Source organism: Manihot esculenta, chromosome 4 (assembly GCF_001659605.2).
Source record: "Manihot esculenta cultivar AM560-2 chromosome 4, M.esculenta_v8, whole genome shotgun sequence".
Lineage (NCBI taxonomy): Eukaryota > Viridiplantae > Streptophyta > Magnoliopsida > Malpighiales > Euphorbiaceae > Manihot > Manihot esculenta.
In genome coordinates this window covers 31,639,201-31,656,092 of record NC_035164.2, presented here as the reverse complement: position 1 = coordinate 31,656,092, position 16,892 = coordinate 31,639,201, and the positions used below count along the sequence as shown (strand labels likewise).

General features: G+C 33.3%; 3 protein-coding genes across 8 annotated transcripts; all 3 read left to right on the top strand.

The window, feature by feature from the left end:
* The first annotated feature begins 2,153 nt into the window (after nucleotides 1–2,153).
* Nucleotides 2,154–5,487, top strand: LOC110613351. Its single transcript, XM_021754431.2, has 5 exons — nucleotides 2,154–2,700; nucleotides 2,926–3,025; nucleotides 3,151–3,250; nucleotides 4,081–4,169; nucleotides 5,030–5,487. The coding sequence occupies exons 1-5, from the start codon at nucleotides 2,457–2,459 to the stop codon at nucleotides 5,289–5,291; spliced, it is 795 nt and encodes a 264-aa protein (XP_021610123.1). The 5' UTR covers nucleotides 2,154–2,456; the 3' UTR covers nucleotides 5,292–5,487.
* A 1,590-nt stretch (nucleotides 5,488–7,077) lies between these two features.
* On the top strand, nucleotides 7,078–12,102 carry LOC110613570 (E3 ubiquitin-protein ligase KEG). 2 transcript variants are annotated; one of them, XM_021754774.2, is made up of 5 exons: nucleotides 7,078–7,191; nucleotides 8,118–8,487; nucleotides 8,630–8,721; nucleotides 8,823–9,296; nucleotides 10,788–12,102. In XM_021754774.2, exons 2-5 carry the CDS (start codon nucleotides 8,122–8,124, stop codon nucleotides 11,734–11,736), a joined length of 1,881 nt encoding a protein of 626 aa, XP_021610466.1. In that variant the 5' UTR covers nucleotides 7,078–7,191; nucleotides 8,118–8,121; the 3' UTR covers nucleotides 11,737–12,102. The 2 variants fall into 2 exon arrangements, with proteins under 2 accessions (XP_021610466.1, XP_021610467.1); XM_021754775.2 differs by having other exon boundaries at nucleotides 7,153–7,270.
* Nucleotides 12,103–12,627: 525 nt separating this feature from the next.
* Nucleotides 12,628–15,471, top strand: LOC110613184. 5 transcript variants are annotated; one of them, XM_021754194.2, is made up of 4 exons: nucleotides 12,628–12,803; nucleotides 13,343–13,467; nucleotides 14,215–14,758; nucleotides 15,029–15,471. In XM_021754194.2, coding segments are annotated over exons 1-4 (840 nt in total). In that variant the 5' UTR covers nucleotides 12,628–12,801; the 3' UTR covers nucleotides 15,198–15,471. The 5 variants fall into 5 exon arrangements, with proteins under 5 accessions (XP_021609886.1, XP_021609883.1, XP_021609884.1 ...); XM_021754191.2 differs by having other exon boundaries at nucleotides 12,632–12,762; XM_021754192.2 differs by lacking the exon at nucleotides 12,628–12,803 and adding an exon at nucleotides 12,810–12,999.
* The last annotated feature ends 1,421 nt before the right edge of the window (nucleotides 15,472–16,892 follow it).

Sequence of the window (16,892 nt, the reverse complement as noted above, 5' to 3'; positions counted from 1 at the left end):
AAGCGATCATTGAGATTGAGAATATCCACAATTGATGTCTAAAAATCGGTCTAGACTTAAGGGTGTATTTTTTTACTTAATTTTTATTTTTCTTTTCATATTTTTTTTTATTTTTTTATCACATATAATCATTATTTATATTCATACTTTTTATTTATTTACGATGATAATATATATATTTAGAATCAGCAGTATTCGATTTAAATTAAAAAAATAATTAAATTAAATTAATTTAATAATTCAGTTTGATTTTTTATTTATTTTAATTTAATTCAGTTCAATTTTTAATTTTAAAAATTTTTATTATTTCGATTCAATTCGATTTTAATTAGAAAAATTAAAAAAATTAAATCAAACCGATTAGTGATAATAATATATTATTTTTAATAATATAAATAAATTAGATTATATTAAAATTAAAATATTTTAATTAAATTTTAAAAAATAAAAAAATTATTAAAAATTAAAATCGATCAAATCAAACTGAATTAAATCAAATCGGTTCGATTCGATTTAATTTCTAATTAAAATCAATTTAATTCGATTTTATAAATATTAAAATTTTAATTTTTAATTTACTCAATTTAATTTAATTTTAAATCGAATCGATCGAATGCTAACTGTACACTCTACCGTCGTGTGAAGTAATTATTTAATTTAAAGGTTAATGGGTACACAGAATTAGGAACATGAAACTAAGATTTCTTCGGCAATCTTAGCGCCTAATCCGATCTGTCTGGACAGATCTTCAAACAGTATGAGACTTGGAGCGGCATATTGAACCTTTATTGAACTCAAGCCTTGCTCTCCTTGTTTGTTTGAGCTTCCTCAGATCAGGGCTTACGGAGCTTGTAATCATCCACAACAATCAACTTTTTGGAAAAAAAACTCCAATATCGTTCTCTTTTGTCTTTACACTGTTTAATAAGTTCTCAGACTCCCATTATCTGTGAAATTCCTTTACCTGCGAAATGTATTTTTTTAAAAAATTAATTAATTTTTATTGTTTAAATTTAATTAAAAATAAAATATATTAACAAATTTATTTATAATGGTATTAATAAAATTTTTAAAAATATAAAAATAATTTTTTGCTATTTTCTTTTAAAAAATTAATTTTTTATTAACTATATTTTTAATATTTAAATACTAAAAATTATATAAAAAATATTTTATGCGAAAGAAATGTAGCTTAGTTGTAAGCTTAAAGATAATCTTTTGTAAAACTCCTATTGTCATTCTCTGTCTCCCATCTTGATTCAATAAGATTAAAAAAGGTTTTCATTACTAATTTTAAGCTTAAATATATGAAAGTGATTTGAAAAATTGACAATCTGATTTAGTTGAAAAAGTTGTTTTCTTAAAAGTGAATTTTCTGAAAAATAATTTAATTAGATTAGGAAAAAATAAATTATTTTTCTTATATTAAGTAAGAGAACAATCTAATTTTTCAAAAAATAAAAAAATAATAATTAAATAAATAAAATTTTTATATTTTTTAAAATTTTAAATTTCTAATTAAATTATTCCAACTAAATAAATCTTAAAACGGATAAGAAAGATAGCAAGATTTGCAGTTCTCTATTGTCCCTCGGTTTTTTTCACCCTCTCTCAACTGAAACTAAAGGCTTAGGTGTTGTTTCTTGTTTTTTTCTATTTTTTATTTTCTAATAAAAACTAGTTTTCATTTTGTTAAAAAAATAAAAAAGCGTTCATCTGCAATAATTTAAAAGAAAATCATTTTCTAATTAAAAGGAATATTCTCAACTTTCGACAGTAAAAAATAAATTTCATTTATAAACATATTTAAAAACTTTACTAATCGTTTTACTGTTAACATTTTCCCTGTATTTATTTATTTCTATTTTATAAATTTCTTCTTGCACTTGATGAAATAAATTATGGGATTCATATAATTATTTTTGGAGCTTTGTAACAGAAGTATTGTCCTTTGAAACAAAAGTACCAACTTATAATTGAAAATGTGAAAGATTGATCTTTACATTTAGTCATCCTCGCATAAAAATGAATCACTTCACTGTTATTTTCATTTTGCCCTGTATTCAATAGCTAATTAGAAAACGTAAATTGCAATTTGAACCCCATAAAAATCAACGGTTCTTCTAATCTGCTTACCATTCTGCTCAAAGTAAAAACAAAATGAGAATTCTGCGGTAAACAAAGGAAAATACCATGGCCTCTCCTACCAGATGTCAATGTGTGAGAGCGAGTATTTTCCTGCGAGTAAGCTCCCAAATTCCCAAAACAGAAAAATCGCATGAGTAACGGTCTCCTCTCCCTCCATATTCTCTCCTCTTCTCTTCTCCCAAAGATCACTCGCTCTCTTTCTACAACCTCTCTCTCTCTCCCTCTCTCTTCTCTCTGCAAAATCTGTACTGTTTTTATACCAAAGCTAACCCTAGGAAAGAACAGCTAGAATTAACTTGTATTTCATTATGCGAAGCATTTTTGGTCGAGAACACAGGAATTATGCTAATGCCAGTAGTCTGTTTAACAATAAAAATGGTAATGTAAGGGCTCCGATTGAGAGTCCGAGCTCGGCTCCACTCAGACTGAGCGGAGACGGCGACAACTACGTTTATGATAATGATTGGCTTGTTGCACGATCTTACTCATATCATAAGCTGCCAAAGCAACTCCTCAAGCTCTATATACTCAAGCTCGACGGTTCTTCATTCGGTAATTAATCATTTTTTAATTAATCTCTCTAGCAATTTTCGGAAATGTTTCTTTTCCGTCTTTTTAACTGTTTTGCGCTTTTTCCCCCGAAAATATTGTGAGTTAAATAATACTTTTTCGTTCCTTTTTGCAATGCCTTGGAGGTAGTTTCAGGTTGATAATTGCAATTTAATTGGATTGGCTTTCAGTGTTTTTATTTCATAGTTTGTTATCTGGTTCTAATAGATGTTCACGTTGGGAAAAATGCCACGGTGGCAGAACTCAAACGTGCGGTGGAGGAAGTTTTTGCTTCGTCACCGAATGAAGGGCAGGGGGAGATTTCCTGGTAAATTTCAATCCCTGGTTTTTTTAGAGGGATTTTAATGTACATTTGTGTCTGTGGTTTGAATTTGATATGGTGTCAAGTCGGTTCGTAGTTGAGCGTTATTAGCTTGTTAATTTTGCACTCAGGTCACATGTCTGGGGGCACTTTTGCTTGAGCTATGGGGGTCGGAAGCTAGTTAATGACAAGGCTTGTATTCGGAATTTTGGGATCAAGGATGATGATCAGGTTCTTTGAGTCTGTATATTTATTATTTATTTATTTTTGGAACGCTTGTAACATTTGTGTTTTCGAATAAGCTGGTTGATATATATATGGGATGCAATTGTCCCTTGGAGCTGGAAGGCTCACATATTGTTGGTGGCATTTGATTTTATTTGGATTCATGGTTCTGATTAAGAGGTCTTGATTCAGTCAGTCAACCAACAACATCATGAACTTAATCATCAGCACATCACCATTGCATAAAATTTCCATTAAATGAGTTATTACTCATTACTTACATATGGATTCCTTCGCAATTTCTGTTCGAACAAAGCAATATTTATCTATGATCATGGTTATTTCACATTCTTGTTTTGTTCTTCCTAGTCATGTCCATTCTTTAACCAAACCTGCATATCATGATCACCCACCTGATGAAGTAGATGATAATTATTAGATTTTTTCCCCACAGGGTGGAGAGTTAGTTTCAATTGATGCTGATCCCATGTATTTATGCTGAGCAAAACTTAAGTGGTGATATATGCTTTCTAGATGATGTCCTATGATTTGGAAATGGTGTTATTTGATTTCTCAATCTTATCTAAGGGGGAAAGGGGAAAAGAAGAAAGGAAAAGACACTTGCCCCCTTTTTTGTATGTTCAGTTGTGATTTGTGGCCTTCTATGTCTGCATTGTTGTGCCACCATTCTTTTTCTTTTTCTTCTAAGGGGGAAAGGGGAAAAGGAGAAAGGATCTATTGATGTATTTACTTTAGGATCTTTTTTTTTTTCTCTCTCTCTCTCTCTATTTTTAGCTTATCATTAGCTTCTAACATTGTTATTGTGATTCATGCAGCTTCAATTTGTTAGGCATATGTCCATCCACTATTCAAGTTCAAAAAGACATTTTAGGAATCAAAATGCTACTCGCAAACCATGCTCAACGTGAGTGTTCTTTTTCTATGTTCTTCTTTGTTGTGGTTGAATGTGAGTGTAGCCTACACATGGCATGTTACAGAGCTGCTCCTTAGACATGCTACTATCAGTCTAAACATGTGTTGAGGACCACTTGCTTAGATTTTGCCTTTGCCAACCTCTTTTGCTGTAGAGATTTTTTATGAGACCGTGTATATATATTTGAGCACAGTACACCTAAATAGTCACATAGCTGTAAAGTATACCAGAAAAATAAGATTCTTCTTTCTTATCTTTCTCCATCCCCATTGTTTTCTTTTTTTGAATAAAGGTTGGGGGAAAGGAACCGTTTTGATGTGACCAGAAAGTAAAGGAATGTTAGCTGAACTTGTATGTTGAGGCATTGGGTACATAGAAACAGAAGCAAAACCCTGCAAGATGCTTCAACAGCAAATTCTATCTTTTGGTTTGTCCTTGGTGTTTACCAGAATCTCTTTATATAACCAGGGTCCTTTTCCCCTTTTCTTTTTTGTATTATCTGCTGTCATGGAAGCTTAGAGTTAGCATTAACTTAGAAGTGTTGGATCATGCTACTAAATGCTTTTATAAACACTGCTCATAAACTCCTTGATCTCTATGAGACTATAAGAATATGTATTCAACAGTTAAATGTAGGATAATACGATTAATATAAACACCTGCATAAAACCTTTTTTCATGTTGGATTTTGGTTGCCCATATTTATGAAAACCATTCATCTTAGTCTCCATACTGCCTTCTATTAGAACAAGTTCTTTTCACTTCCTATTCGTCCAATACATAATTTTACACTGTTTTTCTAAATGTTCATGAATATGGTTCATACACTAATAGCTTAATTTCATTATAAGGCTACAAGCCCGAGATGTAGAGATAGAACAGAATACCACTGACCAGAATGCAAACCAAGGTTACAACTCCAGGTACCACAGTGATGATCATGATGATAATCCTATGCCAGAGTTCAAATTAGCTCACTTTTTGAGAGGGTGGCTATCATACTCTAGAATTCGTGGTGCATCAAGAAAAGGATCACAAGGCCAAAGTCGACCTTCAAGGTTTTCCCTTCAGTGCTTAGGAGGTGGACCCAGGATGATAGAACTTCAAGGCTAACACTTCTGCAAAAGAAACCATTGACTGTGACTTGCCTGCGATCATGCCCTCAGAGTAACATAATAAGCTTTACTAATAGCATTCAGCAATGATTAGGCAGAATCAGTCAGATGAAAGTTTTGTTTGATTGGATTATTTTTTATTAGATATTATCATTGAAATTCTTTTAGCTCCTACCCGACCATTTTTTCTTTGCAATCTTGTGTATTCCTGCGTATGATTGATGAAAACTGAACATTTAATGGTCAACAGTTGGCTACAAATTAGGAACGTAGCCATCAAAGGTTGGAAAGGACTTGCAGTTACGCATAGGCCCCGGGTTATGTCATTATCTACGGTTGGCAGTGGCGTCAAGCTACCAATTTAGAGGAAAAATTAATAGATTTTGTATTCTCCAAGTGACAATATTACTTGCTCTGGGGATTTTTTTTTTCATTTTTATTTTGAAGTATCAAATAAGAATTAATAATATTTTTAAATAATACACTTAGATAGTAAATATTTTGAGCAACACCATATTAACAATATTTTCTTTGAAAAAAAAAACGTATTGGCAATAATGAGAATTATGTGTTTTTAAGCTTGAATATAACTTGACATCGTTTGAATATATTCAATAAGCCCAATTGCAATTTTTTTTAATATATTCATTTCTTTCTCGATCTTACTAAGAATTTTTAGTTTTAGTAATTTTATTTTTAAACCATTTATTTTTTTTGAATGTTATATTTGTATTATAATTGAATGTTAAAATGTTCCAAAAATAATCTCAAATTTAAATTTAATCGAAATAAATTAATTAAAAATCAAAATAATAATATAACAAATACATCTTTAAAATTTTAAAAACTTACTAAAATATTTTTAAATTTTTATTTTTAAAGAAATTTTAGTCATTTTATCTATTTGCTAAGTTTATTTTAATATATTTAATTATTTCAAATTAATTATTTAATCCTCAACTTATATTCTTCTTTTTTTTTAAATTAACTTACATCATTCTTAACACTGATCAATTCATTTTTTAAAAAAATAAATTCAAACATCATCTTTTAAAAGAGTATTTTAATATTTTTATTAAATTATTAACCGCTAAATATATGGAGAGATGAAAGTGTCTACTAAAATTAAAATTTATCAACATTTTATTAATTTTTTTTGGAACTTATAAAAAATAATAATATGTTTTTTAAATTAATTTATAAATTTAACATAAATTTGGGAAAAAAAGAAAAAATAACTAGTATTTGTAATTTAACGAAATATATACATTAGCTCTTATATTTTTAAAAGTAAATTATTTAATAATTATAATTAAACAAAAACTAGAAAGTTAGTTTTTTAATATGAGAAATATAGTTAAAGTTCTTTTATTTCATTTAAAATTTAATCTATATAATTTTAATTGAGTGAAAGAAAACTAACTTCTAAATTCTAAATATATCAGAAAGTTAGTTTTTAAATAAACAATAAATAATGACAATTTAAATATATTTTTATAATAGAAATTAAATAATTAATTTTATAAATTAAAAAGACTAAATAGATTATTTTCAAAAATATAAATATTAATGTGTATATTTTGCTAAATTATAAAATTTACAAAAAAATAATTAAAAAAAAAAAAAAAGAAAGCTCTTGTGTAACGGTAGTGAACGTACTGTGTAAGTGTGCATAATACGCACGGCTAAGATCATCTGTCATTGTCTTCAGCGTTCCTGCCGCCGTTAGATCTTTATGGGCCCAGGTGACGTGGCGCGCAAATGACATAAGGAGCCTTCTAGTTTCTATCTTCATCTTCCCTAACGTCAGTTAGTCAATTCGTATAAAATTTTTGGATTTTCGATTGGGCGTCCGGAAATTCGAATTTATAACAGGCTCGGAAATTTTCTCTCCACTGGTAAGCTGATACCCTTTTGTTTGGTTCCCAAGAAAATCAAACAAAAGAATTGAAAATTATTTATTTAGCCTGGATTCAGGTTCTTCTCTTGATCTTAGATATTTTCTTCCTTCTTTTCGTGCTTGCCAAACTGGGGAAATTACTCTATTCTATATATGCTTGTTGTTTGAGAATACACGTACCTCGTTATGTAGAAATTTTTTTATGAAGTGGTAGAATTTGATCAATCATGTTCCATGTACTTAGTACATGAGATGTGAGATAATGAATTTGATTTTGAAAAAAAAATAAGAAAAGCATCGAATTTTCATCTACCCTAGACAACGACAATACAAAACTATACGCAATCATGAAACACAACTAGTACTCTGACCGGCAGAATGGAATAAATATTCCACTTATTTGTTTGGATATAAATGTGGATCTATTGTTTGCACATGTTTTTTATCAATCGGTGTTTCTGAAGATAATTTTGACAGAGATCGTAAACAACAAGGCTAGACGCTAAGGTTTTCTAAAGTTTCTCTTTTTGTGTGAGTATTTGAATTTAGGATTTGAGACTAATATAATTGGATACTTTACGGTTATGATGATCAAGGTAACAGGGTAAAGGGAGGCAAGTTTCAGATGTGTTGCCTCTGTAATTGGCCTGAATCGCTTAATTATTTGATAATGGGTGTTAAAGAACTTTTGGTCACGCTAGCAGTCATTATATCATTAGTTGAATATAGCTTTGAAAAGTTTGAAATCATTTAACAGGACTAAAGCTTGCCTTACTTAAGATTCATGTCTCAGTTGTTCCTTTCTAGTTTATTATTGATAAATATAGATCACCATTATAGGATCTTTCCTTTTATAATTTTCAGCTATGTATGGGTGGTTTATTGAGAATATTAGTAAATTCCTGATTGTCATTTCAATGCCAGGGCAATGGCGGAAAAGATTATAATACCTGACCGGACTGTTTCCTTTGAGTATATGCTTTTTGATGGAGATCCTGACGACCTAAGAACAGTTGTTGCGACACCTACCCAGATGTCACCATGGATTGAAGCAGCTGAATTGAAACTAAAGCACCGGATTGGACGTGGCACCTTTGGTGATGTTTGGTTAGCAACACATCATCAGTTCGCTGATGATTTTGAGGAGTATCATGAAGTGGCTGTTAAAGTGTTGCATCCCTTGAAAGAGGACCTCACACAAATGTTTGTGGACAGATTTGAAAGGATATTTTTGAGGTCTCGAGAAATGCAAGGTGTTGGTTGGTTGCATGGTGTCTCAATTATGAACGGGCAGGTGATTTTCTCACTTGTAAATTTAGTCTTTTTCTTTGGTAACCTATTTAGAATTTCAGTAATGGTGTTTTCCTTTATAGTTTCGAGTTCCTGGTTTTCAATAACAGCTTTCAGACACTAGCTTTGTTTTTTTGATGTGCAAGATCTGTATTGCAATGAAATTTTATGAAGGATCAGTTGCTGATCGGATAGCCTGGTTGAAAGGGGGCAAGCTTCAATTTTCAGATATTTTGAGGTAATGGTTTTGGGCTTTTATTTCTTTTGCATTAGATACAACAATTAGCATGCCTAGAATGATCCCTATCCTCCCAATCCTCAAAAGTTGATGTTTTACAGGTATGGTATAGATTTGGTAAAAGGGATCCAAGAGCTGCACTCAATTGGGTTGCTGGTACTGAACCTTAAGCCTTCGAACTTCCTATTTAATGATCATGATCGAGTGGTTCTTGGAGATTTTGGTATACCTTATCTACTACATGGCATTCCATTGATGAATTCAGAGATGGCTTTAAGACTTGGAACACCAAATTACATGGCCCCGGAACAGTGGGATCCGGAAGCGCGAGGTCCTATGTCTTTTGAGACAGATTCATGGGGGTTGGGGTGTAGCATAGTGGAGATGTTGACTGGCATCCAGCCTTGGTTTGGGAAATCAATTGAAGAAATATATCAATCTGTTGTGATCAAGCAGGAAAAACCACAGATTCCAAGCGGCCTTCCATTTGCTGTGGAGAATGTTATCAAGGGATGTTTCGAGTATGATCTCCGGAACCGACCTGTCATGGAAGATATTCTATTTGCATTTCAAAGGTATTTCCTTTTATTAGCTATTGCTTTCAATTTACTTAGAGTGAATGTTTTATTTTTTAGTTAGATTTTGTTGTAATTTGTAACAGGATCTGATGAATTGATGTGTTGTTCTTTTCCTTGATTTTGTGCAGCACGTGTCTTGTCAAATGTCATATTACTAACATTTCTTATCCCCTTCACAATTCATCAGATGCCTTGAGCATTTTCTTCAGGAATGATTGACAATTGCCTCTTCCTTTTAAATACTTTGCTATGTCCAAGATCAAACCTGCATTTTCCTTCATCTTACCTTGTTCAACCGCAAATTATTTCCAATTTTAGGGCACACAGCCATTAAATTTGGTACATCAGGGGTATTAACTTGTTTATCTTTACCTAAGCCTATTATTGTTTGCCCCTGTTATTTGTGACCTCTATTTTGCATCGTCTTTGTTTTATTTATTTGTTCTATATTTTCTCAATCGTGAAGGAAATTAGGAAAAAATTTTCATTTGAAGACTTGCTAATTATAGTTTGGATAGTGGACTTGTTTATGTTTCTATTTAATACTTTAAACTCATAAATAGTTTTATCAGATATCAAGAGATCGGGTAGTATTCCTTCCATGAAATTGATTATTGAAATATTTCTTGCACTAACACAGAAGTATGGTCTGCATTGCTATGTTATTGTTTAAAAGTTGAACCTGAATGATCATTAACTTTGAATAAATATCCCTAACTATCAATTTATGGCACAATTCTGCTGTACTATTGTTGACGAGCAGGTTCTGAAAGGCACTGTAAAATTGTAAAGGCACTTGAATAAATGGGTGTTTGGCATTGAGTTTAGAGGCTCAAAATAAATGTTTTTTTGAAAATACACCCTTTTAGATGCTGTGGAAAAAGCACTTTGGGAAACCTATTTTGTTATTTTGTTGTTCTTATGACTAACTTATGTCAAAATTAATTTTTAATATTTTCTAAATAGTATTTTTAAGAAAATGATTTTCTCATCAGCAGCTCCATCAACAATGCCAAATAGACCCTAAGAGGTTTGCTCTTCCCCTTTTTTCTGGTTGAAGGATTGATTTCTGGTCTCTCAAAACTAAGTTCTGAATAGCAGTAGTATTGCGTCAAATTGTACCTATTTATGAATGGTTTGGATCAAAGCATCAATTTTTGTGCATGGGTTTCAACTAAGTTTCAAAAATTGGTATATGATTGCAACCATTACACATATTTGTTAGGTGGTTGTGTGTAATAGACTTGCCTCTAATACCTGGGCCCCTTGACCTACTATTTGGTATCTTTACATTCTTATTAGTGAGGGAAACAATAGAATATGATTTAAACTGTCATCAGAAATCAAAAGTATTTTATCAGAGTTTATAGCTTCAGTAAGTAGGCATCAGACTAGGAAGGTGGAACCTAAGTTGCTTGTTTTGCTCTCTCTATCTCTATCTCCCTCTCATCTTTTTGTTGTAATTTAGATTGCATTTTGTACTTGCAGCTTGCATAATGTTGTTTACAGTGCTGGAGGATGGGTTGGTCTCGAAAGCAGAGCCCTTGCAGAAAAATCAAGCTTTGGTGGCTATACTGCATGGTATCTCTCCAAAGATCATCTCCAAGTGGGCGACACAGTTCGTTCAAGAAAGCCCATGAATGCATGTAAACCTCAAAACGTAGATGTACCTAACGGAACTGTGGTTGATGTGGGTAGTGATGCTGATAGAAATGGTTTTGTGCTGGTTAAAATTGCTGGAATTCACAACCCTCTCAGGGTACAAGAGTCAACACTTGAGAGAGTCACATCTGGCTTTGCAGCGGGAGATTGGGTGCGACTGAAGGAAGAACATGGCAGGCATTCTCCTGTGGGAATTATACACTTTGTGGATCGTGAGGGAGGCGGTGTGACTGTTGGGTTTGTAGGTTTAGAGACTCTCTGGATGGGAAGTTCTTCCGAGCTTCAAATGGCTAAAGCTTATTGTGTAGGGCAGTTTGTGACGCTGAAGGCTAATGTGGCTGCTCCACGATTCGAGTGGCCTCGTAAAAGAGGAGGACGATGGGCCACTGGGAGGATTTCACAAATCCTCCCAAACGGGTGTCTTGTTGTTGGCTTCCCAGGGAGGCTGGTGTTTGGAGATGAATCCAATAGCTTCCTAGCAGATCCAGCTGAAGTGGAGCAAGTTTCTTTTGATACTTGTCCTGGAGTGGTGCAGAAATATCAGCACGTTGAGGATTTTCACTGGGCTGTAAGACCCCTTGCAATTGCATTAGGTGTATTTACTGCCATGAAGCTTACAATTTCTGTCGGACGAAGAGTAAGCACAAAACTGAGAAAGCGCCAAACATCAGGCAACGGCCAGGATGGCTCAGGTGGTAACAATGCAGCTTGGCTTCCACCGCCATTTGCAAATATTCTCTTCAAAGAGGCCATTCCTACTGCCACTGTTAGGTAATCTGTCACCCTTTATCCAGCCATGAGTAAGTTTCCTAGCATCTAAAATCACTCAGGCTGTTAACCAGAATAACTGCCAAAGATCAAGAACATCATTGGTTTAACTTAATGCAAATGGTACCACTCAGCTGTAAATATGGAAGTAAATACATATATTTTTATATGCTCTGTGTAAATCCACATTGCAGAGTATTTCAATTTATGCATTTGGCTCCCTTTGTTGTATAAATTTGAACTTCGATTCTGGTCTGCTTCAAGGTGGTTGGTTCCTGTGTACTTGTTGCTCTGGCGCATGGTATGCCATGTTTATCTTCTTCTAAATTCTATGAATTATTGCTCTAACGAGAATAGTCATTGTTGAGAACCTTGCACGCTTGCCATACCATTTATCTTAACTTCCCATTTCTATTTGATCTCATTTGACACATGGAATTTTATATCACTAATATCATGGCTAAAATATAATTTAGTCCCTCTAATTTAATAAAATTTAGATATTACTTTTATAAGCCGGTTATTTGTGTGCGTTTAAGAAATCAAGAACTTAATTGCGCTTTTAAGAAATTAGTCGCTATATATAGGTAGGATTTTTTAAAAATAAATATAATAAAACTAAAAATTTTGTAAAATCATGTGAATTTTAATAAAATTTTTAATCCTATATAAACTTGTTCCCACACTTCATAACCGATGTCCGCTTCCGAAGGACCAAATGAATTTTAATTCAGTAATACTCTTGTTGAACTTCTAAAGCTCTAAGGTATTATATTTGAAATTTTAATTAAAATCAAATAAACAAAATCAACGGTAAAAACATTCACCGAGAATGGAATCAGTAGCCCACCCACGTCTCCGACCGACTCAACTCGAATAGGCCCAAACACGAAAGTTGTCCTCTTAAAATTACCAAAGTAGCCCGGATTTGCTCGTGAATTTCTGGTCCAGCCATTCCCCGGTTTGAAGAAAATCAAGAACCGATGATCAACGTAGAAAGAACAAAGAAAATGACACCATCACAAACCCTCTCGTATGTTCCTCCTCTTTCTTCTTCATAAACGTCCAGACAATGTACAGACTCATCTTTCTTTTATTTATTGTTTTTTCTTGAGAAACAAACAAAAGAAAAGAAAATGTATTGAAGTTAACTGTGCATATCCCACAAAGTTGAAAAAGATTCCAGTTTCTTTTCTCTATGTTGTTGATTCTACTAATGTGAAGCTCCTTTATGTTTGGTTGCCGAGAAAATGGGGAAAAGAATGAATAAGTTAGTTGTTCCCGAAACAGCATAAAAAAATTCCCTTATAATAAATTCGCGGGCTGTGAATTTCTCCATGTTCAATTTCCAAGGAGATGAAGATGTAGCGTTTTAGAACAGAAATGCTGCACATCATTTTCTTTTTCGTATCATAAAAGTACCAGTAATAATTGCAGTATGGTTTGTTGCTGGGAAAATGAGGAAAGGGGTAACCATCCAATTGGGTTTTATATCCCCAATTTTTACCCTCGCTTCCTTGATGAGTAGATGAATTCATGTGCAGTAAATTTGGTCCTTGTTTTTCCCCTTTTTTTTTGTGCTCCACTAACCTCAACGAATGTGTTTTTCCTAGGACTATATGTGAAGAGAATGAATATGAACAGAACGAAGAAAAAGGAGGTGAAGATGATCAGATGGATGGTGTGGCCGAGAAAGTACAGTGCATGACCCTCCTGTGGCCAGAAACAAACAAAAGGGGTGAAGTTTCCTCTCTTGTATTTTGTTCAGTTTAAATGGTGAAATGTGTAGGTTTTCTGGTAGAGATAAAAATCTTTGAATTTTCTATTCAATGTATTCAAGAAAGGAGGAACATTATAATGTTAAACTCAGAAACTTTTTATTTGTTTTATTCTTGTTCGATTATTTGTAATATGCAAACAGAGATGATGATTTGCTTAAATGCCCAGCAATTTTTATGCAGTGTAGATTATTCTGGAAGACTTGTTCAAGTTGATTTTTGATGTTGTTTAATTCCTACTGAAATTGGCTCATGCTTCTTCAATGATAGTAAATTAGTAATCCACAATTGAAATAGAGCCTTCTCTGTGAAGTAAAACTAGGTCCTCCTTTCCTTTTTCAATGAACGTAGCTAGTGAAGGCTTAAGCATGACTACTCATTAGATGCAAGTGAAACATTCTCTAACTATAGTTGTATTCACGATTTGTTCAAGCATGTTTGTTGTTCCTTTGCTCAAATGTATTGATTGGGGCCCTTTGGGCCCTTTTCTGTAACCAATATTCATGCCTATTCCTTGCAGCCATGGTGGTACAAAAAGACAACTAACAGAACTTTGTCCTTTTATCAAATGAAAATCATATTTCTAATTTATGCAACTAGTTTACTCTCTTTAACAAAATTTCAGCATGCAGGTGGTTTAATTCACCTCAGAGTTCATATTACACACATATATATATAAGCAAGCTGACAGTTAACCTGGTAATTAGGTGAAAAGCTCTCCTTGGCGAAGTATGCTTCATGGAGACAAGAACAAAAGGCTCAGGCAGCAAGACTGCAGAAACAACTCAAGGCAAAGTGCGAATTTGAACAGCTAATTGAGGAACAACTGAACAGGTTCCGTGCCAATTACAAACGTGAGATGGTCCCAACCAGGCTCAAGGATGTTTCTCAATCCCTCATGCCTAAATGGGCCCCACCCCATGAACTTGCAGCCCTTGCGTGGCTTGGAGAGTGGCGTCCCTCTGCCATTCTGGACCTCCTCCATGGCCTGGTACACTCCCCATCAATCTCATGGGCATCATCCTTAAAGGGTTCAAATGACACAGAAAGGCTCCTCTCTCAAGTTATGAATGAAATACGCATTGAGGAGTCAGTAATCGATGAGGAAATGGCTGAGATTCAAGCAACATGTATCTTCCACCTTTCCTTTGCTCCTTTCAACAATCATCTATCACATACTGCTAAAATGACTTGTGTTCAAGCTGAGTTCAAGAAGATTGAGAGAGTCATCACTAAGGCCCAACAACTCAGGTCCACTTTCTTTTCCACTGGTTATGTAACCCAAAATCTTTCCACATGAATATCTGAATGCAGCAGTAATACATATAAAAGTATTTGTTCAAACACCAGTATAAGATATATGTTCGCTCATTTTGTATGCATCTACCATAAGCATGCACATCTGCATATGCATCCTATATATAGGCGCTATAGATAAACTTTTAACTGTAATTGCTACCAGAAAAATATGACTTCTACAGACTGCATAATATATAAATGCATCAGCTAAATATATCACAGGTTTAAGGCATTGGAATTGGTGGTAAAGAAGGTGTTAAGCCAAACTGATGCTGCAGAATTGTTGGTGGCATTTGTGGGAATTCAAGATTTAATCCATCAGTTTGCAACAACACAGAAGTTACCGAAGCGTCCAGGCACTGCACCTGGTAGGACCTTGTTGCATGGTTGAGAGCCTAGAAGACATGGGAAATGTGCTACAAATTCAAGAATGAGCACTCAAGAGAATCTATATCACAATCCAAGTAAAACAAGCAGAGTTGTGTGGATTAATGGAATTACACGCAGGTTAAAATTTTTACTCTCTTGCTCTCAATTGTAATATGTAGTTGTAACACTTGAAACTGCAAGACAGATAAATGTAGATACCATTTTGTTTTTCAAACTGTACGCCAAAGGAATCAACAACAGAATTGCATCTTCCTGTATTTCATTTTTCCCCTCTCAGTTTTGTGCCCCTAATTTCCACCAAGTTTGAGTCAATTATCATTTTGAGAAATATATTATGATCCTCAACCACAGTTAAGTTTCAAGTTTCCAACACATGAATCAAAGATCAGTTATGCTCATTTGAGATTTGAATCTATGTTGGATCAGGTGTAAGTAGTTCCAAATAGTGGTAAATGAAATGGTCGCAGTGCAATGAATTTTTCTATTAAATTTAATCAAAAAATTTGATTGTATTACATTTCATCACGGCTTATCAAACATAGCATCAAGTTAGTTTGGGTTGAGCTTGTTGAGTAGCTTTCGTATGGACGTTGCGTGCCTTCTGGTCCGGCTTTTCGGGTCGGACCTTACTAGGGTTTGTCAAGATTGAATCCCTTCAAAGTGATTCTCAATCTGATTGTCTTGTCCTTGTATGACAGATTCAATTTTATTGATCTGACTCGTGTGCTCATTATGTTATTCAGTTAGATGAGAGTTCCGAGTAAATTATCCACACTATGATACATTAAACATATTAGATTTGGGATTTTTTTAAACCCTAGTAAAATTTAGATTTCAAATCTAATGAGCAACAAAGTAAAATTGAGTTGAGTAATCAAATCCAAAATACACATGTGGAGGTATCTTAATTATGTCCAAACTGTGTTTTAACTAGACTTGATTAAAAGACAACAGAGAATCAAGTGGATTAATGGACCTACAAAAATCCTCATGTTGATAATTGTCCCCAAAATTATGAAAAAGGATTTGATGTGTTGATTGCTAAAGTTAAAACTAATACTTCACTCTCTCTCTCTCTAATCCAGTGAATCTCTATGCATTAATTATTTGATGTTCTTTTCCTTTACACAATCTTTTCTTATGATAACATATGTCTTTTAATAGATATTTTTTTTAAAAATGAAAATCGAGAAATCGAGAATTAAAGATTAGAAAAGAGAATCTGAAATCTCTCCGATGTACTTAAATATATTTTTCACCATATTAAGTCTGTGATTATTTTTAATAGATATCTTTATAGACAATAAATGTTAAATGTTTAATCCCATATCAGTTGTGGAAAGGGTAATGTGCCTCTTATATGGGCTATAGGCACTCCTCCCCTTGAGCTAACTTTTGAGTGAGTTAGGTTTGACCCAAATTTAACATAGTATTAGAGCCTCCCAATCCGATGCTGGAAGCCCCATAAATGTGCCACACAGAGGTGTGTTGAATTCCACATTGGTTTTGAAAAGGGGTAATGTGTCCCTTATATGAGTTATAAATATTTATCCCCTTTAAACTAGTTTTGGGGTGAGTTAGGCATGGCCCAAATTTAATATTAAAAATAAATATTATTAAAAAAATATATGGAGAGCATATTTTAATTTGAAATGCCAAATTCTATTCCATTTCACTGTAATATGGTTGCTTGTGC